The sequence below is a fragment of the Eublepharis macularius genome, chromosome 14, assembly GCF_028583425.1.
Source record: "Eublepharis macularius isolate TG4126 chromosome 14, MPM_Emac_v1.0, whole genome shotgun sequence".
Taxonomy (NCBI): Eukaryota; Metazoa; Chordata; class Lepidosauria; order Squamata; family Eublepharidae; genus Eublepharis; species Eublepharis macularius.
The window spans coordinates 61,398,498-61,423,624 of NC_072803.1; the positions used below are offsets into that span (position 1 = coordinate 61,398,498).

Sequence of the window (25,127 nt, forward strand, 5' to 3'; positions counted from 1 at the left end):
TGGAACTGCATAATATCTGGAGGCTCAGATGCATCTGACGAAGAGAGCTGTGGTTTTTGAAAGTTTATGCTACAATGACATTGGTTAGTCTTAAGGGTGCTACTGGACTCTTTACTATCTGGAGGCTCCAAGACCAGTGGGCCAGGCATTAAGGGCTCCTCCACTGTATTGGTATTGCAAAGAACTCTGTACATGCTCTGAGATGGGTCCTTTTCTGTGATGGCACCTTCTCTCTGGGGGCGTCCTCCCCACAACTATTTTTCTGGCATCTACTCTATCTAATTGATTTTACCCTGGCTTTTGTTTAATCATGTTGTTCCGGCTCAGATTAGTTAACTTACTGCTTTGTTGTGTTTTGGTTGGAGGGCTTCTTTTAGCCTGTTTTACTTTCCCTGTTTTTTGGCATTTTATTCATTTTTACTGGGTTTTTACCTATGCCTTTCTGTGGCAAATAGGTTTTGTTATGATTTATGTACAGTTAGAATTGTTGCAGAGCATTTGCACAACATTAGCCACGCAAACTGATTAAAGAGTAAAGAAAGTTTATTCTTGATAGTAAAGAGGAGAGATAGAGACAGCGTCTAGCTATCTAGCTGGCTAAGAGAGAGGTTCCAAGAAGAAGCAGGATATTGTCCTAAGAGTGCCAATCTGGAAACAAGACAAGGAAATGACACTCAATAAAAAGAGAGGTGCTATCCTCAGGTTCCTATCTGATTAACGCTTGCTGCCCCGTTCTCTTTGTACACTAGACATTGCTACTTCCAACAATAATGTATCTATATTTGTGTTTTAATTGTCAGAAGATGATTTGGGGAACCATTGGCAGAAAGTTGAGGGAATGTTAATTTTTAAAAAGCATAAATACTTCATTTCTTCACATGTTTGGTAGAGGAATGGAGGAGGGTACCAAGGAAGCTGAGAAGAAGATTGTGGGCCTATGAGAAGTGTGAGAACACTAAGAGCTAGTCTATCATCCACACACCCTTTCTTGCACAGCTGCTTCTAACTGTCTATCACAGGGTTCTTCAACCTTGTTGAGCCTGTGGACACTATTGGAAATTTGACAACAGGTCCTGGGCCGTTTCCAGATGGCTTACCTGCACCTGCAACGTCGTGCCACATTGCGGGGAAAACGCGAAATATTGCATTTTCCTGCGCGAGTTACTCGCGTGAGAAAACACGATATTTTGTGTTTTCCCCACAACGTGGCGTGACGTTGCGGGTGCTGGTAAGCATTTGAAACGGCCCTGGAATGGCTGCCGTGGGAGGTGGGGCCAATCATAAAATGGCTGCCATGGGAGGCGGTTATAACACGTTGGAAGCTTCCAAGCCAAGTGTCCATTGATGATAAAGGCAGCTGTTTCTGAATGGATGCTCCCTGCAGACCAAAAGATGATGCCTCTGAAACATCTCCAACTCTAAAGGAGGTGGAAGAAAATGCTTGTTGGGGGGGGGATGTTTGGGGTTAGAATGCGACTGGCCAAAGTTACCCAGGCGTTGCAGTTGAATTATGATTTGAACCCAGCTCTCTCTGAATTCAGCATTTTACTGCCATGCAGAAGGTCCCTATCTTTGACACTGCCAGCAAATAGGAACTTGGGGGAGGGTCAGGTCTGGGAGAGACCCCTCTGTGCCCGAGGTCTTGGAGCCTCGCTACCAGTTGGAGTAGGCAGTCCTGAGGCAGGTGAAGCAAGGGGCTCTCTCGCTGCATACAGGCACTGTGGGAGGATGCTTGGCTCCCACAGCTGCTGGCCATGAGTTGATGCAGAAATGACCAAGGCTAGGATTTCTTGTCTGATTAGCTGGGACTCTGGAGCTGGTGAATCTTACCGCAAGCTGTTCTGTCTGCACTGGTAATCCCCCTTCTAGTAGCCTGTCTGCTGTTCCTTTGCCATATTCCATAAATAATGCATTGTGGTTCATCCCAGGGCTCGGTAGGAGGGGAAGGTTGTTGCTGTGATGTACGTTGGAGCACCATCACCACCCCCAGCCAATGAATGGTTTTAGGTTTCCAGAAGGGCTTCTCCTGCCTCCCTTTTTTCATGGAAACCTGCAATTAACTCATGTTAGGAAAGAGAATGATTAAAGTCTGGCATAATGAGTTGAATCTATGATGTGATGCATGCAGACATGCACACAAGTAAATCAAGGAAATGGCAGCAGGCAGCTGATAAATATCCACAGGTATGATTCACTGCTGATTTGGACTCCAGCTTTTGCTTGGCGTGACTTATTGAAAGTCACCATTTTTTAAAATTTTTGCACCTCCTGCTTTACCCTGGTACTAATCTCGAGAGAAGGGTGCAAATTTGCACAGGGGGTCTGAGGATCAGATGCCAAAAGATCCATGAATGCCTCTCCCATGCACTTGCTTTACTTTATTGCTAAAACCAGCTATTGTGGCTCCAGATTCTCGTCACAGGTTGTGTGTGTGAGTGTATGAGAGGGCCTAGTCCTTGTCCCCACACCCTTTTTTTGGACACCAATTCCCCCTACCCAATCTACTGTTTTCTTTCTTGGGGGAAACGTAGATTTCCTACATGTTTTCTGGGGCAAGCAGCAACTTGGATCAGGAGAGAGCAAGGACAAAGAAAATCCTGCATGAGGAGAAAGGTTAAGCCCGCCTGCCCTAAGCCATGTCCTGAATCCAAATCACTCTTTCCCTACAATTCCTGTTATTACAAAAAAAAATTTAAAAATCCATGTTGGCCAACTATTGCTAAATTTTTCAGTGCCTTGTTTAGGTTGAACTTCTGATGGGTTTTCTGTTTGACAGATGCCAGATTCCTGCCGAGGGTCAATGCTTGGGGATGTTGGTGGAGGGTATCGGTATTCTATATTAGGGTCATGCTAGGTGGGTTATTGTCCTGTTCTCCCTCTGAGGCGGAGGACATCAGAAGATAGCCAGGACTCATACAGGGACAACCTAGACAAGAAATGAGAAGCAACATTCAAGAGAGCCCACGAGGCCACAGTCATGACCATTAAAGTTGTGGTTATATCCCCCATCATCTCCAGAGCGCCTATAGGGGGATTAGAAAACTGATCCAGACAATGAGTAATGCCTCCAGAAAGGGGCAAACAGGATCTTAAAAGTCAGTAACGTTAATGATGCCCCCCAGCACACGCTTACCTTTTTTTCTGGAGAACTATGGTCTTGGCAGCAGTAGCACAGGGACCCCTTTGGTTGAGAGCATGACCAACAGACCCTCATTCTAAGAACATTGTCATGCCTTAGTGAATTTTAGAACAGCACACTTCAGCACACTTCAGTACACCTCTCCTGGATGGATCTGCATCTCAGTGCAAACATCTACTACCTAGGTACATGACCAGGTTCTCTTGCCCACAGGCAGATGGGATAGATGTCCTGACATTGTGATGACCACCAGGTCTCCTCTATGCTGTCCCCCCACTCCATCCATATCCAAACTCCTGAGCAAGATCCAGGAACAGGAAACAGAAAAACGGATGGTTGCTCCATGGTGGCCCCGCTGCCTGAGTTTCCCTCACTCCAACAGATGTCTTTATCTCTGCCTCTCACCCTGCTGACGTCTATGGATATATATTGCCGTAGGGGCCAAATGGCACCTTCACCCAGACTGGCTTTACTTAACCTTGTAGAAACGGAGAGGAATGCCTTCCTAAGATAGGGATTTCCCTGAGGTGACCGATACCCTTCAGGTCTCCTGGAAACAATCAAATATCAGGAATTACAACTCCTGGAAAGACTTCACCAGGTGGCATGGAAGAAAAGCTGTGGATGTTCTACATCCCTCCTCAGATACAATCCTAAGACTACTGCAAGGTGGCCTCAGGACTGACCATAAACCAGCTACACTCAAAAAGCAGGTTGCAGGTTGGGCCACAGTCCTCCCTTGAGTGGAAGGATTCAGTTTTTCCATCCATCCATATGTTAAGTGCTTTCTTCAAGTGGCGACACTCAAGAGACCTTCTCCAGTCCACCATTCCCTGCACGGAAACTCCACACTGTTTTTGTCAGCCTGACAAGCATCCTTGAACCAATCAAGGATGTACCCTTGCAATGACTGAAAATGAAAACCATCCTCCTCAAGGCGGTCACGTCCACCAGAAGGATCTCAGAATTAAGCAAGACCGAGCCCTACACCCTCCACAAAAATAAGTTGGTACTTTGAATAGATCTCACATTTCGTCCTAAAGTTTGCTCCAAATTCTACAGAACATAGGAGATACATCTGTTCAGATCCAAGACACCCAGACTAACACAGCTAACTCCTCTGGATCTATGACCCTAGGGAGAGACTCTAACATATCCTAGATGCCATGAGCTTACGGTTTATCTGTTCCAAAAGGAACAAATCAGAAAGTCAGTGTCCTTGTTCATTAAGGTTACTCCTCCCAGTCTGGGGAAGAGAATGTCTTCAACAGTCATTGGACTTACAATCAAGACGTGTATCTCGAGGACTACAAATCCTTCAATATAGAAGTTACTCCTGGAATGACGTCTCATTCAAACAGGAGCGCCACCACTAATGCAGCATTTCACTGGAATGCATCAGTAAAAGATACGTTAGGCGGCAACATAGTCATTGGTCTCAACTTTTCATGACTATAGGGCTGTTTCCGCACGCCTTCCTTTTGCCGGAACACAGCGTGATTTCGCGCATGAAGATGCTGTGTTCTGACAAAAGGTAAGCCATGTGGAAACGGCCCATGTTGAACCTGCATAATTCAGCGAACACTGCTTTCAGTAGAAGAGTAATGCAGCAATGAATGAAGACAACAGCCTACCCAAGAATTGATCACTGCTTTGGGAGTTCCCAAGATGTCCTCCGCCTCAAAGGGAGAGCAGACCTTTATGCACTTATTGTGAAGGGTCCTTCTCCTCTGAGGAACAGAGGACATCTTGCCTGCCCTAGGTCTTCGTCCTTGTCTGAAATTGTTATCCCACTACCTCCTCTGAGTTGTTTTTTCTACTTGCCATCCCAGGTACTATATCAATGTGTTTTTTCTTTTGCGAGTTCCAGTTGTTGATAGATAAGTTGTGGTTACTGCTTAGCGGAGCCACCTGAACTGAGGGAAGGGTGTCCCATGCGCCAGACAGGAAGAGGAAGTAAAAATTAGTTCCTGCCTCCCTGTTTGGACGGTGGGAAACACCCAAGATGTCCTCCGTTCCTCAGAGGAGAAGGATCCTTCACAGTAAGTGCCCAAAGGTCCGTTATGTGTTGCTTCAAACATAACAATAAAATACATTAGGATTTAATGGGAGTGAGGAAAGGAGATTGTTGTTAGCCGCCCTGAGCCCATCTGTGGGGAGGGCGGGGTATAAATCGAATAAAATAAATAAATAATAAAATTAATAAATTGTACGTTACTATTAAAGAGTTGATTTTAACATTATTACACTAAACTTAAGTACAGGTCCAGACTGAGGATGTGAATTTTCATCCCAATCCTATTCATATTTACTCAGAAGTAAGTAATGGAGCAAGCTAGAGTGGCAAAATTAGTTCCTTGCTTTGACATAGGCTGTCCATGAAAATTGACCACTAATTGGTTTTGAGACAAAGGAAGCAAGCGTCTCTTCTTCATGTGAAACTGGGGGACTCTTTGCCCCCAGATATGGAGATGTCCATAAGCATAGAGGGCTTTTTAACAAGGATTAGATAAAATCATGGAGTGTACGAAGGAGCATCAAAAGTTCCCTGCTGCTTCAGACAAATACTAGACCAGTATTCTGTTTCCCAAAGAGGTGAACCAGATGGCTCAAAGCAGGCAGGTGATGGCTGTCTCACCAGCAGGTGCTTTCAGAGAAACTGCTTCTTAACATGGAGGTTCTGTTGAGCCATCATTACTAACAGCCACTGATGGGCTTTTTCTCGTCTTCCACAAGTTTGTTTAATCTCCTTTAGTTACAGTTTATGGGAATTCTGTCATTGCTAGGAACAGGATCCGTGTAGCAGCAGCAGCATCCTTCGGATGGTGGGCCTCAGGAATGACGGGAGGGTAGTTCTAATCTTGTCCTCCTTGTGAGCTCTCCATGGCCATTCCAGCTCACTTATACAGCGCCTGAGGTAAACCTTTGGCCTAACCCATGGTGGCATTTCTCTCTTGTAACTATGAAAAAGCTGAGAAACACAGGAAAATAAACTAAAAAGTATCAATTCACCCAGGCACTTTAGACTTTTCTGGTGAGAAAATAAATCCATGCTAGTTTCTAAGAAAGCGTGGTTTCTCTGTCTTCAGGGGGAACTGACTGGGCCCTTCTTGGCGATTTTTGATTTTGCATGTTGCCATTTTCATCATTTTTGAGACTTACAGCTTTTCTGTTGCTGACACTTATGACTGTTGAGAGGGGGGTTATACAATGAATATGCCATTTGCAGGGCTCATTTCGAGGGGGAACGCACCGGAACACAGTTCTGGCAGTTCCTCAAAGAGGTCACATGTCATGTGGCCCCTGCCCACCTGACTCAGCCATTTGGGGCCCGTTTCAGCCTGGATTGGGGCCGAAATGGCCCGGATTGGGCCTCTGACGGGTGGTGGATCACTCTCCCATTCAGCAGCAGCCCAATCCTGACCATTTGGGCCCCTTTTCGGCCATTTTCAGCCCCTTTTTGCCATTGGGGCCCAATTTCAGCCCTGAATGGCCAGGATTGGGTCCAAAACAGCCAGGATAGGTGATGTCAGGGGGTGTGGCACACGCAAATCAGTTATGCTAATGACACACTTCCGGTGATGGCAAGGAGCGTGGTGTATGCTAATGAGTTGTGCTAATGAGTTCCTCCAGCTCTTTTTCTACGAAATGACCCTTGGCCATTTGTATACACCCACCTATAACATCTATCATTTTCCTGCTATGTACCATTTATAAGCAAGTGACAAAAATAACACTAGGGGACAATGTGTTAATTTTAGTACGAAAAATTAAGCATGAGGGAAGAACTGGTGCAAAAAAAAAAAAGACTTGTGGATTTATTTTTTGCAAGGGAGACACAGAGTTCAGATGGAGATGTGAAATGCAATCAGAATAGATAGAGGGGTGAGAGTGAATTGTAGTGTCTCTGTCGGTCCCGCTATATAATCAATAGCCACTCAACCAAGGCCACCTAGAGAATTTATAGCTGAGCTAAGATTTGAGCCAGGGACTTCATCCCCCCCCCTGGCATTTTTAGCCACTTGTTCCATTATGTGTCAGAGATGTTCTTTGAAGAACTGACCTTAGCTTGCTCTCCTTAGTTTTTCCTTGCTTGTAAGAGCTGCTGTGAACATCTCGAATAACTTTCACTAGTGAGTGGATGTGTTTTGTTCAAATCCCAGAGCGGGGGGGGGGGGTGGAGTGGGGAGAAGGGGGGGGCGTAGATGCCAAATGTGGTTAATGACTTGAAAGAGGAAGACCTCTTTAGACAAGCCAGAGACTGGGGTTGTTCTCCGCATGCCCGCAGGCAGTTTTGGCAGACGAGGAAGAATATAACAAAGGTTATTCCTGTTGGCGCCATGCCCAGTAAATCCATTTAATGATGAGCGAGACTATTTGAAAAGGTTTCCTTTGCATAGATAGTTAGGAGGACCGTATATATGATGATCTCCTCTGCTTTTATTGCAGCAAGGGCTTTGATCTAAAAATAGAGAGGCGTATCAGTATGATAGAGGTGGTGGACTTACGGGGCGGGGGGTGGGGTTAATTTATGCTGGCCGTATCCAAATGCATGTTTCAACTGGGCAGATACAGATAGCCTTTACCATTTCCATGTTATTTTAAAGGAATACTTAAATGTGGTATATGTATTTGGTCAAACAAAAATGATCATGTTGTATGGTTTTGTATGTCCATTAGTCATGGATGCACTCCAGTAGTTAGGCTCCAGTTTTTCACAGATGAAAAAAGAGATGCATTGTACACAACCCTGTTCTTATACAAAGGACCCCTGGCTGAGGCCTTCCACCCCCACCCCACCCCGCTCCCTTTGCATGTTCTTAAAGATGGATGTATTCCAATTTTTGTATGTATTTATTGTGAGCATTTCCATCTTGCCTACTTTCCCGTTTCGTTCTGTTTGTTTAACACCAGTTTTAGACTCTTTATATCATTTTTGCAATGTTTTATGCAAAAAGATATATCGATTTTAAGGTCAATTTGATTATTGGATCGCGTTATCTTGATTGGGGAAAAGATGACCTCACTTTGTCCCCAGTGATGAGAAACGACAAAAGCAGCTCCAACTTTTAAACTGAATCAGAGCAGTCGGGAAGCCTGGAAATATCGCTGTGCTTGTTCAACTCCTTCTGCTGTATGCTATAATAGTTTTCTCCGCAGTACTCTGTCCTAGTGTCTTTTAAAAACAGTCCTTCCTTTTGCATTAAAACGTACTTGAAAAATATAATTGCTGTATAGGGTGTAACTGAGCATCAAATACATACTTTAACAGCTGCAGTGTATAAAATGGCAGGCTGTGTACTGTGTTGTGCCTTAATGTACATGTGCATGAATTGACATGGATATGTGCTAGAGACAAGATGTTCTGTACAGAGCAAGAGAGAGAGTGAGGTTCTTTAAACTGGTAGGGCCTGGGAGAAGGTGAACCCTGCAGAGCAATATCATGAGCAGCTCACTCAAATGTGTCAAATAGAATGACAAATCAGGGTTTCCTGTTGTGTGAACAAACTCTGTAGCTTGGATTCATGCACTTCCCAGACCCTTCCCACTATGAATTACTAAGAAACAAAACAGTTTGCATTTGTGACATATCAGAGCTTGGTGCTGCATCCAGAGAGTAAAAATAAGTTTTGTTCTCTTCAAACCAGATCTCTATTCTCTGGCTTGGAGAGAAAAGAGCAAAGCACGGTTTGTAGATCAGCTGCAGTGACAAATGATGGCTTGTCATTATGCCTCAGCTGGGCTGTGCTGAGAATTTGAACGAGGTATTCTCAAGAGGCCAAAATAGGGGCAGTGATTGATCGCTGGTAAATTGGGACAGTTGCACAACAGAGGCCTTCTTGAAGCTAGGCTAGGCTCTGAGGCCACCACTGAAAGAGAATTGGCCTCTTCGGCCCAAATATTTTGCTGTCCACTGTGAGTGGATCCGTTCCTGTTCCCGTCTCTTTCCTGTCCCTGTATAAATTTCCCCTTCCTGTCTTTGATCCAGTGTGTACAGCTGACAGCATCAACATGGAAAAGTTTCCTTTCATCTGTTCTACTTCTGGGTGCAGGTGGGAAAGTGGGGAGGGGTGCCTGAGATCCAGAGGAGTTAGCCGTGTTAGTCTGTAGTAGCAAAATAGTAAAGAGTCCAGTAGCACCGTAAAGACTAACCAACTTTGTCGTAGCAGTAGCTTTCGATATTTTGCTACAACAGACTAACACGGCTAACTCCTCTGGATCTATGACCGTGGAAAGAATTTATAATTTTAAAAAGGAGTTGCAGTTTATATAAACAATTCAAAAATAAATGCTACAAAAGAGTTAAGAGACTCTGACGGAAGATATATGATTCTGAAAATCAGGCTTCTGGAGGGCAAGATTTACACACTAGCAACAATATATGCACCAAACAATACAAGAGAAAATTTTTAAGAAAATGCTTTCCAATCTTTTTTCGATTTTCAAGCAGGTAATGATCTTTGGAGATATGAATGGGGTAATGGATCTAAAAAAATGATAGATCAAAAAAACCAAAGAAGGCAAACTTCCCAAAAATGTGTTTAATTATATGGAAATGTTACAATTGGAAGATGCTTGGAGGATCAGAAATCTGAATACTGGATTCGGTTTCGTTTTCTCAGCCATGCCGGACGCTCCTCTCGGCTGGTCCGGGAGGAAACGACCGGGCACCCTGACCGGGCGGCTGATCCGCAAGGATTAGCCCCCAGGACTCCCAGGGAGGGAGCCAGGGTCCGGGACGCGGCGGGAAGAACTCCCCGAAATCAATGCGGGGGGGGAATTGCCCGTTTGTCCCTATGGAGGCCGGCAGATGTGCGCGGCGCCTCGAGTGCCGCCGGGCAACGAGAAACGGCAAGTAAAAGAAACAGGCGGAAGCCTGTAAACAAGCGAATCCCTTCTGTTCTACAAGCGTTTGTGAAGGAGAGGTTGATCTGAAGAAGACTCGCTCTTCCCCTTCGTTGAGTTCCAGAATTTTGTTGCCCCCCCCCCCAAAATGGCAGCAAAGAAGCAAAGTCCCGCTCTCGGTAAGTCAATCTCGGCTACCTTGCAGAAGGGGGAGTCGCTCGAAGAGTTGGTGCGCAGGGCGGTGGTGGAAGCTATAAAACCCTTTGTTGACAAGCTGAACGAAACTGATCAAAGGGTGGGCTTAATTGAAAGCGAGGTGAAAACCATTAAGGCAGCAGCGGGGGGGGGGCAGAAAAGTCTGCTCTGGAAAGTGCGTCACTTGTGAAGGCTACAAAAAAGGAGCTGAAGTTGGTGGAGAACCAGCTGATCGGGCTACAGGTGGAACGAACGCAGACAATTTTGCGTCTCCAAAACGTGAAAGAGGAGGAAAAAGAGGATCTGTGGGAGGTGGTCTCGGAACTATTGGCGATACCCGCGAGGACGACTAAAGAAGAGGTTAAAAGCGCCATTTTGGAGGTCCGTCGGGCTTCTTCAAAATATGCAACAAAGCGACAGTTGCCTCGTGAGATCATTATTGACTTTTCATCTAAAAAGATTCGGGACACCATCCTATATAACTCATACAATGCGGATTTGGACTTTATGGGTTTGAAAGTCAAGATTTTGAAGGACGTTCCATTTCTAGTCCGGAAACGGCGTTTTAAATATAAAAAGTTTGCAGCTCTTCTGAGGGACCATGGAATAAAGTACAAATGGTTATTCCCGGAAGGAATATGGTTCAGATATAAAGATCAGGCCTATAAGATATTATCAGAAGATCAACTAAAGGATTTTGAGAATAAAAACCCAGAACTCTGCTGCACCAAGAACGAAGAAAAGGAGGAGCCGGAGGGGGGGGAGGAGGAGGAGAGCATCGCAACTGCAGTTGCACAGAGAGAACTGCGTCCGGGACCTAGAAGGGGGAGGAAAGTTTAATCAGAATTTGAAATGTTTATTCTCTGTATGATTAACCACTCCATCATTATTCTATGGAGCTATTTTTGTATTATGACAGTATGAAGGGAAACATTGAAGTGTAGTGTTTAGTGTTTGTAGTTCATTCCCCCCCCTTTTCTTTTTCCACCCCCCTTTGTCCCTTCCCTCTCCCCTTTCCTTGTGATAGTCTGGTGTAGTGTTTTGTAGTTATGAAAAATAAAAAAAATTATAAAAAAAAAAAGAAATCTGAATACTGGAGACTATATTTTCTTTTCTGACAGACACCAAACACATACAAGGATTGATATGTGCTGGATATAAAAAAAACTGAGTTATTTATATTTTTTATTATATGTTTACTCTTTCATTTCTTTCTCTTTTGATGTACTTATAATTGTGCTGTCATTTTTATTTTATTTTCTCTTTTCTGCTTATATTTATTAAAATAAATTTTATAATAAAAAGAATTTATACACTGCCTTAAAATGCCTATGGCCAACACTAAGTAGTTTAGGCTTTAACCCTGGCTGGCTCCACCCACTTTCAATGTAGCAACAGTCAGATTACAAGGCCTCTTTTGGACATAATCGCAACATAATTGCTTGGCTCTAATTTACATTTTAAAAAAAACCAATGGCCCACAGACTGGACATGCTCAGTCTACATTATAATTCCCCAAAAAGGGGATGCCAAAGAGTGCAGCAACTATCAAACTATTGTGTTAATTTCCCATGCAAGCAAAGTGATGCTCAAAATTCTAAACCAAAGACTGTTACCATATATGGAACAAGAAATGCCAGATTTCAAGCTGGGTTCAGAAAAGGAAGAGGCACCAGAGATCACATTGCAAATTTACAATGGCTAATGGAACATATCAGGGAATTTCAGAAGAACATCATCTTGTGTTTTATAGATTACAGCAAAGCTTTTGTCTGTGTGGATCATGAAAAGCTATGGAGACTGTTAAAAGAGATGGGGGTGCCATAACATCTGATTGTTTTGATGCGCAACCTGTACTCAACAAGAGGCTACTGGAAGGACAGAACATGGAGAAACAGAATGGTTTCCAGTTGGCCGAGTTGTCAGACAAGGATTTATATTATCTCCCTACCTGTTCAACCTCTATGCAGAGCATATCATAAAGAAAGCTGGATTAGATCTAGAAGAAGGTGGAGTGAAAACTGGTGGAAGGAACATTAACAGTTTGAGATATGCAGAAGACACCACGTTACTGGCAGAAAATAGTGAAGACTTGAAACAACTACTACTGAAGGTTAAAGGAGAAAGCGTTAAAGCAGGATTACAACTGAATATCAAGAAGACAAAAGTAATGACTACTGAGGAATTATACAATTTTGAAGTTGAGAATGAGGAAATTGAAATTGTCCAAGTTTTTCTATTCCTTGGCTCAGTCATCAACCAAAAGGGAGACTACAATGAAGAAATCAGAAGAAGATTGAGACTTGGAAGAGCAGCTGTGAGGGAGCTAGAGAAGATCCCTAAAAATAAAGATGTCTCTCTGGGAACCAACATCAAGATAATCCAAACTGTGATATTCCCCGTTACTATATATGGATGTGAAAGTTGGAGAGTGAAGAAAACTGACAGGAAGAAAATGGATTCATTTGAAATGTGGTGCTGGAGGAGAGTTTTGCAGATACCATGAACAGCCAAAAAGACAAATAAGTGGATACTAGATCAAATCAAGCCTGACTTCTCCCTAGAAGCTAAAATGATGCAACTTTGGTCACATCATGAGAAGACGAGATTCTCTGGAAAAGTCAATAAGGCTAGGAAATGTAGAAGGCAATAGGAAAACAGGAAGACCTAAAACGAGATGGTTTGACTCAATCAAAGAAGCCACATCCTCCAGTTTGCAGGATCTGAGCAAGTCTGTTAATGATAGGACATTTTGGAGGTCTGTCATTCATAGGGTCGCCATAGGTCAGAGGCAATTTGATGGCACATAACAACAACAATAACAGCAAGACTTCACTTCTAATGCTGTCCCTTTCTTCAAGTTTCAGAAGAGGAGAAACCAGAGAGTTAGATAGACAGGTCAGGGCATCTGTTTACTCCTTTACTGCCCTGAATGATCCTTTGATGTGTAGATGGTTAATCTCAGGAATTGATTGGTATATAGGAATTTTCTCTCCACTTTCCTATCAAAGTACGGAAATCCTATACTAAAGAACTCTTCTTTTCTAAAACTAAGGCAAGTATAAGTTTATTTTCTCTTTCTCTTTTACTCTGACACCAGCCAGCATGCTCCAACCACCCATCATCACGTTTTCTCTGCAATCAATGCTACTCTGTTAAGGAATAGTTTCTGTTCCTTTTAATAGGGAAAATGAATCTCTATTTTATGTTACTTTTCAGTTACTTTATCATTACATTGTATTTTGGAAATGGAACACTGGGCAGGAGTAGACCTTCTGTTTCCTTGCTAAAATAGCTTTGCTTGCTTGCTTGCTTGCTTGCTGTTTTTTTGTGGGGGGGGGCTGGGTGTGGGAGAACAGTTAGTTTTATCATGGTAGTGTGTGGGGGTGCTTCAGCCACTCCTAAGCTCCTCTTTCAATTTCCATTCCGTTTTTAAATGGAGAGGTGGTATCTATTGCCGAAAAGGACAATTCCTAAAATGGCAGCCTGAGTGCTGTTTCTCTGAAACAATGAAAAAGCCCATCTGCATGAACAAGATTTGAGGTTGGGGGGATGCAGATCAGAGGCCTTTTAAAAATTTCCTTTTGCCCTGTGTGCAGCCCAGAGAGAACATTGGCAAGGAATGTGCACTTAGTTATGTGATTTTGTTAATAATGTGTTTGGAATTGTCTGTGTTTTTAAGGTGGAGTTTTTAAGTAGTGTGCTAAGAAAGCAAGGTATATACAGTCCTAGGTAGTATAACTGAGTTTTCTTTGGGGTCGTGACTAGCACTGTTCTGAATTGCCTCAAAATGTGCTTGTATTCACTTAGCGAATATGAGTTTGAAATGAGAAAAAGGAGATTGCTACTACTCTGAACTCTGTACATTGCTCAGAAATGGAGTGCACAGCAACTGTTTTGTACTCTGCCCTGGTTCAGACTTCAACCACACTTTTACCAAGTGAAGGCACCTGCAATGCCACAATTTAGAAAATTTTAGTATGGCACATTCATTTGGGGCCCGTAAAATGGTCCCCCAAAGTCCAATCTCCATGAAACTTTGGGATTCTTTAGAGAACAGCTAGAGATAGGTTCCCAGCAAATTTGGTAAAATTCAGTCCTAAATTGCCCCCCCCCCAGACTCCAGGAAAGCCCCAAATTTCATTTCCCATTGAAAACAATGGCCACATTTTACCCAATTTGCTCTGTATTGCCAAGCTGAACTGGAGAATGAGTACCCCCCCCCCCATGCACCTCGTCCTTATCAGGTTCATGTATCAGGCATGTTTCTGAAGTTTTGCTCAGATGCTTAATTGTGTTGCCACGATCTTCCTTCCCACCTCCTCCTTATCCTGACTGAAGACGCTGCATGAAGATGAGGAGGAGGAATTTAAGAGGGAAGGAGGGTGCAGGAAGGAGGAGTAGGGAGGCGTCGTTGTGAACTAGAAAACAGGAGAATTTAAAACATGCCAGATTAAAAGCAAAACCGTTCGAGTGTAAGCCGGATCTAAGGGCAAAAAGAGGGGAGAGGGAAGCGGAAGCCACTCAAAATTGACGCTCTGCAATGGCGACTTGCTAATTATGACTATGGACACTCACAACCACGACTACACCAGTTACCCAACACGTGCACAGACTAGGGCTACAGAACATGTGTTCACCAGGGGTAAAATGGACATGGGCAGGTAGGAACAGACATTCTAGACCAGCGATGGTGAACCTATGGCATGCGTGCCACAGCTGGCATGCAGAGCCCTCTCTGTGGGCACCCAAGCCAAGTCGCTGATCGCTAGGTCCAGGGCTCATTTGGAGCCCTGGACGGCTCCAACGGCGTTCCAGTAGCTCTGAGCAGAGATCACATGGGTTTTGGCCCTGCCCACGTGATTCCTTTTCCTCAAGGCTGCCTCCCTGCTGCCCATCTTTTTAGCAGCAGGAAGCGGAGGCAGTAGCCAGGCTTCTGGGGCTGGCTTTCTAAAGAACAGTAAGCTGCTTTGATTTAACTTGCTTTACTTTCAGTTGTGGCTCTTGAGTGAGAGAGAGAGAGAGCTTGCAAGTCGGGCTGCTGGTGTAAAGAAGGGCAAATTGCTTTGATTTAACTTGCTTTACTTTCTTTCGTGGCTCCTGAGTGAGTGAGTGAGTTGACAGAGAGCGAGACAGAGCGCGAGAGAGAAAGAGAGAGAGAGAGCTTGCAAGCAGGGCTGCTGGTGTAAAGAAGGGCAAACTGCTTTGATTTAACTTGCTTTACTTTCTTTCGTGGCTCGTGAGTGAGTGAGAGAGAGAGAGAGAGAGAGAGAGAGAGAGAGAGAGAGAGAGAGAGAGAGAGAGAGAGAGGTTAATTAGTTCGGACAACTGTATGAGTTTTTTTCCTTAACTAAAATCTCAGTATTCAGGTTTAATTGCAGTGTTGGCACTTTGAAATGAATAAGTTGGTTTTGTGTTGCAGTTTGGGCACTCGGGCTCAAAAAGGTTCGCCGTCACTGTTGTAGACACTCGCATGACCTCGTGTAATTTGTCTTGTCTAGTTTGGCTCTCAGTGATGATATGGGCTGGAGAAATTCAGTACTGATCTTAGATGGGATCCATATATGGGTGAATATTGCATAAATATTCACAACTTTTTTTGTGTAGACAAGACAGCCCAGTTGCAAACGATTGTTACTAATGAACAATAGCTCAGTGTCCAAAGATTCAGCCTTAGATTGACTGTTCAGTCTATGGTCTTGGCCTAAACCTCAGATACGTCAACATGAGAATCTCCTAAAGTCCATCTGCCCACATCTTATGCTGAGGCCACAGCCCTGCAGTGTTTGCTTTTGACTCCTGTTCAGCAGAGGTGTACTGCCTCTGAACATGGAGGTTCCATTGGATAGATTTCTTCTCCATGAATTTGTCTAATCTCTCTCTGTAAGCCTTCTGACATTGATGCCATCACCATATTGAGGAGCAGAAAATTCCTCCACTTCTGGGGGGAGAAGAAAATTGATATACTATTCCTCACCACACCAAGCACAATTTTATGAATTTATTTCATTTTTCATCTTTCTTTTTCATAAGCTGAAAAATCCTGAACATTTCGGTCTTTTCTTCAAGGCAAAGCATTCCAACCCCTGGCTCCTTTTGATTGCCCTTTTTTGCAGTTTTACTTCCTTTTAGAGATGGGGCAGTAATCCTGCTGGACCTTGAGAAGATCCGGCCCCTTATCCTCTGCTCATGAAAAACCCTAACCCGGCAGTGGGGCGTCCTCGACATGACCCTCCTCTATGTATCTGCCTTGCCACTGTTGATGCTGATCCAAGTTCACATTATTTCTTATTTATTTATTGAACATGCACGAGTACATGAAGCTGCCTTATACAGAATCACACTATTGGCTTCTCACAGTCAGTATTGTCTACTCACATTGTGCCTCTCCAGGGTCTCAGGTCTTTCACATCACCTACTGCCTGCAAGGCATTGAACCTTCGAGCTTCTGCATGCCTAGTGGTTGCTCTACCACTCAGCCACAGACTCTCCTCTGAATAAGGTTGCCAGGTACCCCTCACCTCCCGTTGGGAAGGTGGAGTCCCTGGTACTTACCGCGTGCGCTGCATGCGTCCTCTTTTGTGCGCGCACTTCTGGAAGTGATGTCACCATGTTGGCTGTGCGAGAGCTCTTGTGCTCTGCACAGGGCAAATTCGGCCTGTTTGGGGCCAAATCTGCCCCAAATGAAGTGTGGGAACACTTCCGCGGGTGGCGTATCGATGTCACTTCCAGATGTCACTTTGGGAGCTTGCCCCCTCCCACCAATCACTGGGCGATTGGTGGACAAAGGTGCAAATCCCCGGGAGTTTGCCTGCCACCAGCAGGCACCTGGGAACCCTACCTCTGAAGCATCAGAAAAGACAGAGGCAGAAACACCCTCGCAGAAAGATCTTGTCCCTCTGTCCTTTGTATACATAAAATTAAACCAAGTCTTTGCCTTCGCTTTAGCAAAGATTACTTCTCTGTTGACTGGTATTTCCAAATAGAACCCAGCAGAAACGGAGCCCGGGGGACAATTGCTGATTGTTCTTTCAATACAAATAAAGCTCTTTTGTCACAACCTTTCACAAGAAAAAAATTCACATGATCTCTGTTCAGCAGAGAGGCACAGACAGCCCCATTCTGTTTCTTGCTCCCCACATCTCATGCAGTACTCTTAGGCTGCATCCACTCAGCCATGATTTGTAGTGATATTGGAGTGTTCATGTGGCAACTTCCTAACTGCAGTTCCCTGTAGCTAACACCCTCTCCACATCACCCCCACAGAGGTGTTTTTTTTTATTAAGAATTAACATATCACTATAGTTCATGTTATGATGATCTCTGAATTCTCAGCTTTCATTTTCTGAAAAAACCTCTATAGCTACTTTTTGTTGAGGAGATATAAGGGGAAATGCTTATCTCCTGAGTGACAAGAAGAGACTTAAAAAAAAAGCTGGGAGTTCAGAGGAGCTAGTAGATTCTTACAATGTTATAATGTTATGACGATAATAGCTGATTTTAAAAAACCCTTTAGGGGGGAGGGGGGAGTGGGCCGAGGCCAAGGGGAAAGATGGAAGATGGATGATGGATGGCATGTGGATATTCCAAACAAACCCTGGTCTGATCTGGATGCCAAACCGAGCCAAACCTCCATGCAGCCTTAAGCAGCCTCAGTGTAAAAACTGGCAGTCTTGTCTGGCAAAACTGTGTCATCAGAATTGGGTTGGATCCTGGACTCCTTCATAGGCCCCTGGAGGAGAGGTCAATGGATGATATTCACATTCCTTTAACCTCCGTCAGAAGCAGCAAAGCTGTTTATTGATCACATTTTTATCCTGCCCTTCTCTCAGAGTTCAGGGCAGTGTACATGGTTTCCCTCCCCACCATTTTATCTTCACAACAGCCCTGTGAATTAGGCTGTGCAGTGTGGGGTGGGGTGTGTGTGGGGAGGGTGCACACTCACAGGAGAGAGACTGTAACTGGACCAAAATCTTACAGTGAACTTTATTGCTAATTGTCATCTCTGTATCCCATTTTTATCCCATCCAAGAAGGTCACGGCAGCATATACTGCCCTCATATTTTATTACAACAACACTGTGAGGTTCATCGTTGTGTCTTCTGTGCGGTTCCCCATGTGTGCCTGCACAAAAGACCACTAGATGAACAACAGTTACAGGTAAGTGCAACCCTGTTTCAGGCTGAGAGTGACTGGTCATCTTGTGAGCTTCATGTGTGGCAGTTTTCTTCTGGTCATCTTGTTCCCATTGTACAGATGGGGAAAGATGGAAGTGTGACTGAGAGCTAAGCCACACAAGACGAATTACACGAGGACGCTTAAGCGAAGGGAGATGCAACGTTAGCCAGGAAGCATTGTTTGAATTTCACCTCTCTCTACAGAGCTGGCTAGATGGATCTTCGGAGGGTTTCTTAATTTCCCCTCTCTACAGCATGGCAAAGATGTTCCTCCCAGGGTTTGTTAATAAATGACAGAGCCTTAGGGAAGGCAAAGAGGAAATTAACAAACCCTCTGAGGAGTGATCTTTGCCGGCTCTGTAGAGAGAGGTGAAATGCAAACTACACTTCCTGGCTAACGTTACATCTCCCTTCGAACATCCTCGTGTAATTTGTCTCGTGTAGTTTAGTTCTCAGAGGGAGTGTCTTGCCCCAGATATCTCAGGACTTTCAGCTGGAGCTTAAGGGTATCTATAGCAATGGGACTGCATTGATTCTTGCCTTTTTTTATCTTGACAGCCTCAGGGAGCCCTGAGTTCTGTACATAGTTCTCTAGTCTCACAACAACCCAGTGGTGTAGGTTAGGATGAGATCGTTTGGCCTGAGGCGATCTGGCAAGCTTCATGGCACAGTAAGAATCCGAATCTGAGTCTCCCAGATCCGACTGCAACCAGAACAGTGATATGGAAGCATATGATGTGTACCGAAGTCCGGGATAAACAAGTCCTCTTTGTGAGCAATTGCCACATCTGTTTGCTTCCTGTCTAAATTTTAAAAAACAGTTTACGGTGACTCAGCTGCAGAAATCACTGTGAATATTTGTCAGGGGTGATATATCACATGACACCCTATTTGCATCGGATGATGCATTAAATAGATGTGCCACTTGATAGGAATGCTGCTGAAATAAATTCCTTTTAAAAGGCTATGTTTGTGACTTATGCACACACAAAACACCAGGGGTTAAGGTTGTGTTTTTCTTTCTCTATAAAAGCAAAAAAAAATAGATAGCATAGCCAGTTTTTGAAATCTTTAAAACAAATTATTCTTTTTCCTTGCTGTCATTTTCTGCTAATCCTTCCTTTTAGTATCCCATTACATTGTTCTGATGGGTTTGTTTTTTTTTTGGACGAAGATTTTTGCAGGTTGCAGCTCCCACTGCGAAAACCTCTGCTGGTCCCAGTTGATATTTGTTTCTCCCCTCTTACGTCTTTCCAGTTTTGGTTTTGCAACCTAGAAAATGAGATTTACAGATCGTGCTAAATTAAAATATCTGTTGTTGGCCGGACAGCTCTTCCAGATGTGGAAAATGCGCAGCTCTGCCCTTCAGTTTTGCCTTACCTCTCTTGTTGTTCTTACAGGAAAATTATATATCCAGGAAATTAAACAAAACAAATCCACAAACAGACTTCCACATACTCAGGCAGCATCAGGGTATGGCCCTGTTTGTTGGTCCTCCAGAGCAACTGTTGTTTGTCTCTTCTGTGGAACAGGATGCGGGACTAAGTGGAATGCTGGTTTGACCCGGCAGGGCCCTTCTTAAGTTCTTACATTCTTAAAAGCCGGGCACACCTAAAACACTGGCAACAAATGTTTCTAAAGATTCCTTTTCCTTCCAAAGAATTATAACCCTTAGCATTTAGGCAGCCTTTCCAGCGCTCAAAGCACTTCACAAGCATTATCTTGCTGTGATCCTTACAACATCCCTGTAAGATAGGCCAGTATTACTATGCACCGTATTGGGGAGGATGCTACGAGAGTGTGATTTATTAGGCCACCTAACAAATATATATGGTAGAGGTGAGATTTGAGCTGGGAACCTCCTAGCTTCAGGATTCTTCTCTTCACTCACTGCACTGCACGCACTCTTGAAGCGTGTGGGTACAGGTAGAAGAGTGGTGGTGGTGGAGAGCGCCGTCAAGTCATAGTTGACTTATGGTGACCCCTGCTGGAGCTTTCAAGGCAAGCGACTAGCAGAGGTGGTTTGCCATTGCATGCACCTGCAACCCAGGTCTTCATCGGAGGTCTCCCATCCAATTACTGACCAAGGCTGACCCTGCTTAGCTTCTGAAATCTGACGAGATCAGGCTCACCTGGCCTATCAGGTCAGGGCACAGGTAGAGGAGACTCCTCAGTAAATGGTAAAAGTAAATCCAAAATAAATGAGGGATGTCCTGCCTTGATGTTGCCACTAATTATGTGAACTGACTGTCTTGGTGCTCAGTAAGTAGAGGCTTTATGGGATGGCAGAGTTTCTTACATCTCCTGGTCAGGCCAATCAGGTGTTCAGGTGGCTCTTGTGGGTCTGTGGTGGTTTTTGTTTGTTGGTTTTGCCTGTTTTTGCCTTTGACCAATACCAGGCAAAAGCGTATTGTTTTCTTGGCATCTGCAAAAATTTTGACCCCTCCCCAGTGACTTGTGTTTTTTTGTGGCTGCAATGAAATTCTGCTGCTAGCTATCAGTTATTAATTGTAAGGCATTTTATTGCTGCGCTTTTATGGGTTCTGATCCTTTTTTTCCTTCACCTTTAAGTTCCTGTTACGGGTTGGTGGATTTTAATGATGTTGCACGGCGGTTTGGTAGACTTATTAGTACCTTGTTTTATTGATTTGTTTGTAACTAGGACTAGCCTCAAGCGTTCTTGGAGGTCACGTATAAAACAAGAGTCAAGCTAGACGTGCAGGTTTTTAAAGATATTTTAAAGAGTTTGAGTTCCCTGCAGCCACACAACAGCTGTGACGAATGGATATTAAAAGATAAAGGAGAGCCCAAACGGACTCAGAACACCGAATGGGGGGGAGAAAGAGCTCATTTTTCAAAATTGCAAGGGGACAGTTTTTGTTTTGCTGCTCCACGCGGAGTATTTGGTGCATGTGGAGCAGTAAAAACAGGGAAATATCCTCCCCCATGCTAATTTGACATGGGGAAATGGCTTGAGAGGGAAGGCGTGAGTTCTTTAAAAATCTACGTGTCTAAATTGACCCTAAATGTCTGGTAAGCTGGCAGCTCTGGGCTCAGAGCAGAACACTGTCAGAGGATGGAAATAATGCACACAGCTGTGTTTTAACACTCTGTGCATGCTCAAAGCTGCTTTTTGCTTTGCCTACTTTTGCCATATCCCAGGTCTACGCAGAATAGGCTTCTGAGACTGAATTTCGGCAAGGTTCTGAGTAAATTCAAGCCTTGTGAAAAACGAGCATAAGACAGAGAATTTTGCAATTTATTCAGTGTAGTGTAGTGGTAGTAAAAGCTCTTCCTTATATTCTTAGCAGGCATTTTAAACAATCCCGAAACAGAACAGGTTGACGCAACAGTTAGCAGGCCTAAAGAAGAGGAATTTGTTTGCAATAATAATAAAATATGGAATTGCTTTCTCCCGTGGGTAACGTCATATTGCAGTAAATGCAGGGTCTTTTTTTAAAAAGCCAGTGTGTGGTAGGAAAAGGTCGGAACGGTGCGGGTGTCATCAGAGTTAATGGAAAAGGATGGGTACTTGAGAACTGGACTGTTGCCAGAGATCCAAGCTACATTTCCTTTTATGGTTTTGGCTGGCCCTCGATTGAACGTTCTCTGTAGGTGGGACTTGGGTAACCCTGCTGAGGCCACAGGAGGGTTTAATTAAAAATGATCCTGGACACTTTTCCTGTTTGTAGGGAAGCAGATTGCTGATCCCCCCCCCCCAAAGCAGTTCTATCACTGGTGACAGAAATGTGAGGTTGGGGGAAGATCCCCAAGGTTGAGGCTTAATGGCCCAACTCTAGAGCTGGAGAATGCATGTCCTCCAGGTCTGTGGTTGAAACTGGAGGCTTAAGGACCGCTGGATCAGACCAGGGCCGATTCCAGACGACTAACCTGAAGGCGCTGCATGCCGCCATGTTCCGGATCGCGACGGGGGAAACGCGAAATATCACATTTTCTCGTGTGAGTTTGGCGCGACGTCGCACCAAACTTGCACGAGAAAACGCGATATTTCGCGTTTTCCCCGTCGCAATCCGGAACATGGCGGCATGCAGCGCCTTCAGGTTAGTCGTCTGGAATCGGCCCAGGGATGGGTCTGAGGTTCTTGTAAGTCGACTAAATAAAGGAATAGATAGATTTATGGAGTATAAGTCCATCAGTGGCTATTTCCTATGATGTGGTCCATTTTGAGAGATGTGGAGTGTCCATTTTGAGAGAGAGCTCTACTCTGAATACCAGTTGCGGGGGCGGGGGGCAGGTTGGCTGGGCAACAGTGAGAGATTTGGGTCTTGTGTTCCCGGTGTGGCACTTCTGGCACATCTGCCTGCCTTCTGTGGAATATAGAGTACTAGATCAGTCTGATCTAGCAAGTATCAGTTTATGTCCATCTTGTACTGTGTCCTGTTTCCCACAGTAGCCAATCATATGCCTTTGGGGAGCACATAAGTGGCACATTAAGGCACTCTGTGGGTGGCTCTCCCTAGAAAAGGGATCCACAACTTTTTGAGCCTGTGGGCATCTTTGGAATTTTGAGAGGGGCTGGTGAGCGCCATCCCAAAATGGCTGCCACAGGACGTGGTGCAAAACTCCCAATAATTTCCACAGAAGGCAGAGCGAAACAATGCCTTCGTTCTTGATTTGCAAAAGGATTGCAGATTGGGAATAAAAAGAAATGAAGAAAAGCCCTAGATGGGAGGAAGGGAGAAAGGAAAGGGGAAATAAAAAGACGGAAAGCCTGAAGGAGAAATGGAACCATGCACCTGGGTGCTTACTGTGCCTTTCATTTTAATGAGAACAGCCAATAGCAAGCAAACTGTGCCTTACTGGAGCCCCGCAGACATTTTGAAAAGTTTGGCGGGTACCAGGTACTAGGGTTGTCAACCTCCAGGTGGTGGCTGGAGATCTCCTGGGATTACAACTGATCTCCCGGCCACAGAGATCAGTTCACCTGGGGAAAGTGGCGGCTTTGGAGGGTAAACTCTATGGAATTATACCTTGCTGAAGTTCTTCCCCTCCCCAAACCCTGCTTTCTCCAAGTTCCACCCCCAAATTTCCAGGAATCTTCCAACTTGGTGCTGGCATCCTTATGGTGCCCGTGGGCACCACGTTGGCCCTGCCTTCGTGTTGTTTAAAAGGGGAAATAGCTGCTGGGCAGAGAGAAGAAGGATTTTTAACTCTTCCTCTTCCATGCAGTTTTGCAGATAGAAAATGGTCTCCTTATACTGCTGTTATCCCTGGTTGGACAGTGGGGTGGAGGACGGACAAAGAGAAGGTGCTTCTTCTTTCCATATGGGGCTAATAATAACGCAGTAGAGTCTGTTTTTACTAACAAAACCATATGCTGTTGGAAGGGAAGTAAAGGGATATAGTGGTTAGAATATCAGACCAGGATCTGGGATCCCTAGGTTTAAATCCCCATTCTGTATTTTTACTCTGCCATTCCTCAACAGAACTCAGGATGGTATACATAGTTCTCTCCTATTATATTTTTAAAAGGGAGCCAGTTTGTTGTAGAGTATGGAACTCTAATCTGGAGAGCCGGGTTTGATTCCCCACTCCTCCACTTGAAGCCAGCTAGATGACCTTGGGCTAGTCACGGCTCTCTGGAGCTCTCTCAGCCCTGCCCACCTCACAGGGTGTTTTGTTATGGGGATAATAATGCCATATTTTGTAAATCGCTCTGAGTGGGCATTAAGTTGTCCTGAAGGGCGGTATATAAATTTAATGTTGTTATTTTGCCCTCACAACAACCCTGTGAGGTAGTTCTGTCTGCAAAAGAGTGACTGACCTAAATTTCCACTGAGCTTCATGGCTTAGTGAGGATTTGAACTTGGGTCTTCCCGGTCTTGGCATGATGCCCGGCATTGGCCTCCAGAAGGTGTTGTGACGGCCACCAGCTTAGACGGCTTAATAAAAGGGAAATTGTGGAAGAGAATTCCACCGAAGGCCATTTGTCTCAGTGGCTAATTGGAACCTGCATCTTCATAGTGGACCTCTGAAAGCCAGATACTGGGGAGGGGGCAAACAGAAGAGGGGAAGGGGCTGCATTCTGCTTGTGGACTTCCCCAGGCTCACCACTCTTGTAACCAGGGTGAAGAACTAGATGGACTTTTGCTCTGATTTACCATACAGAGGGCTCTTCTTATATATATTCACCTAGTGGCGATTCTTTTTTATTGCGGGCCTCTAGTGAGCAGGATATGTAGAGGTCTGTCATTTAAACATGTTCAGTCTAAGCCATCTCTGGGGCTTATATGTCGATGTCATGATTCTTTGTAATGATTTCCTTTCTTGATGATGTGCTTGGCATGACGCGGCCTCCTCAGTTGACCTCAAAGCTGACCTTCCTACCTGTCCCTCCTTTTGAGTAACACTTTTTCTTTTTCCCAACAGCACTTCCACGATGGCCGAAAAGCGCAACAGCATATCGAAACATGTTGGAAACAGCTTGAATCGGTGAGTGAGAAGGGCTGCCTCGTGTCTAGCAGCAGGATAAAGAAGGCTGAAGTTGGCAGCCTCAGAAGGGATTTATAAGGGGGCAGACTAGAGAAAACAAGCAGTCACTACAGCGCACAACTATAGTAACTTCAGTTAGAGTCTCTCTACATGTTACTAAGTACCTAGGGATGCTCAAGAGAACCTCATTTCACATGTCGCCCCTCCCACTTTCCATGCATTTGCTGGCACAGTCACACTTCGGTTTGCTCCCCGTGAGTTCATTCACACATTTCGTATCAGTTCCTCTTCAACTGCTGAAAGTATCCCAGTTTCCC

The 25,127-nt window shown here is 44.6% G+C and overlaps 1 protein-coding gene across 3 annotated transcripts in view; it reads left to right on the forward strand.

The window, feature by feature from the left end:
* The window catches only part of FNBP1 (formin binding protein 1), a 254,629-nt gene that overhangs the window by 110,775 nt on the left and 118,727 nt on the right, over positions 1-25,127 (forward strand). For all 3 annotated transcript variants that reach the window (XM_054997229.1, XM_054997230.1, XM_054997231.1), the window contains exon 5: positions 24,748-24,810. In XM_054997229.1, coding sequence (XP_054853204.1) covers positions 24,748-24,810 — 63 coding nt within the window. The remainder of the gene's footprint in view (positions 1-24,747; positions 24,811-25,127) is intronic.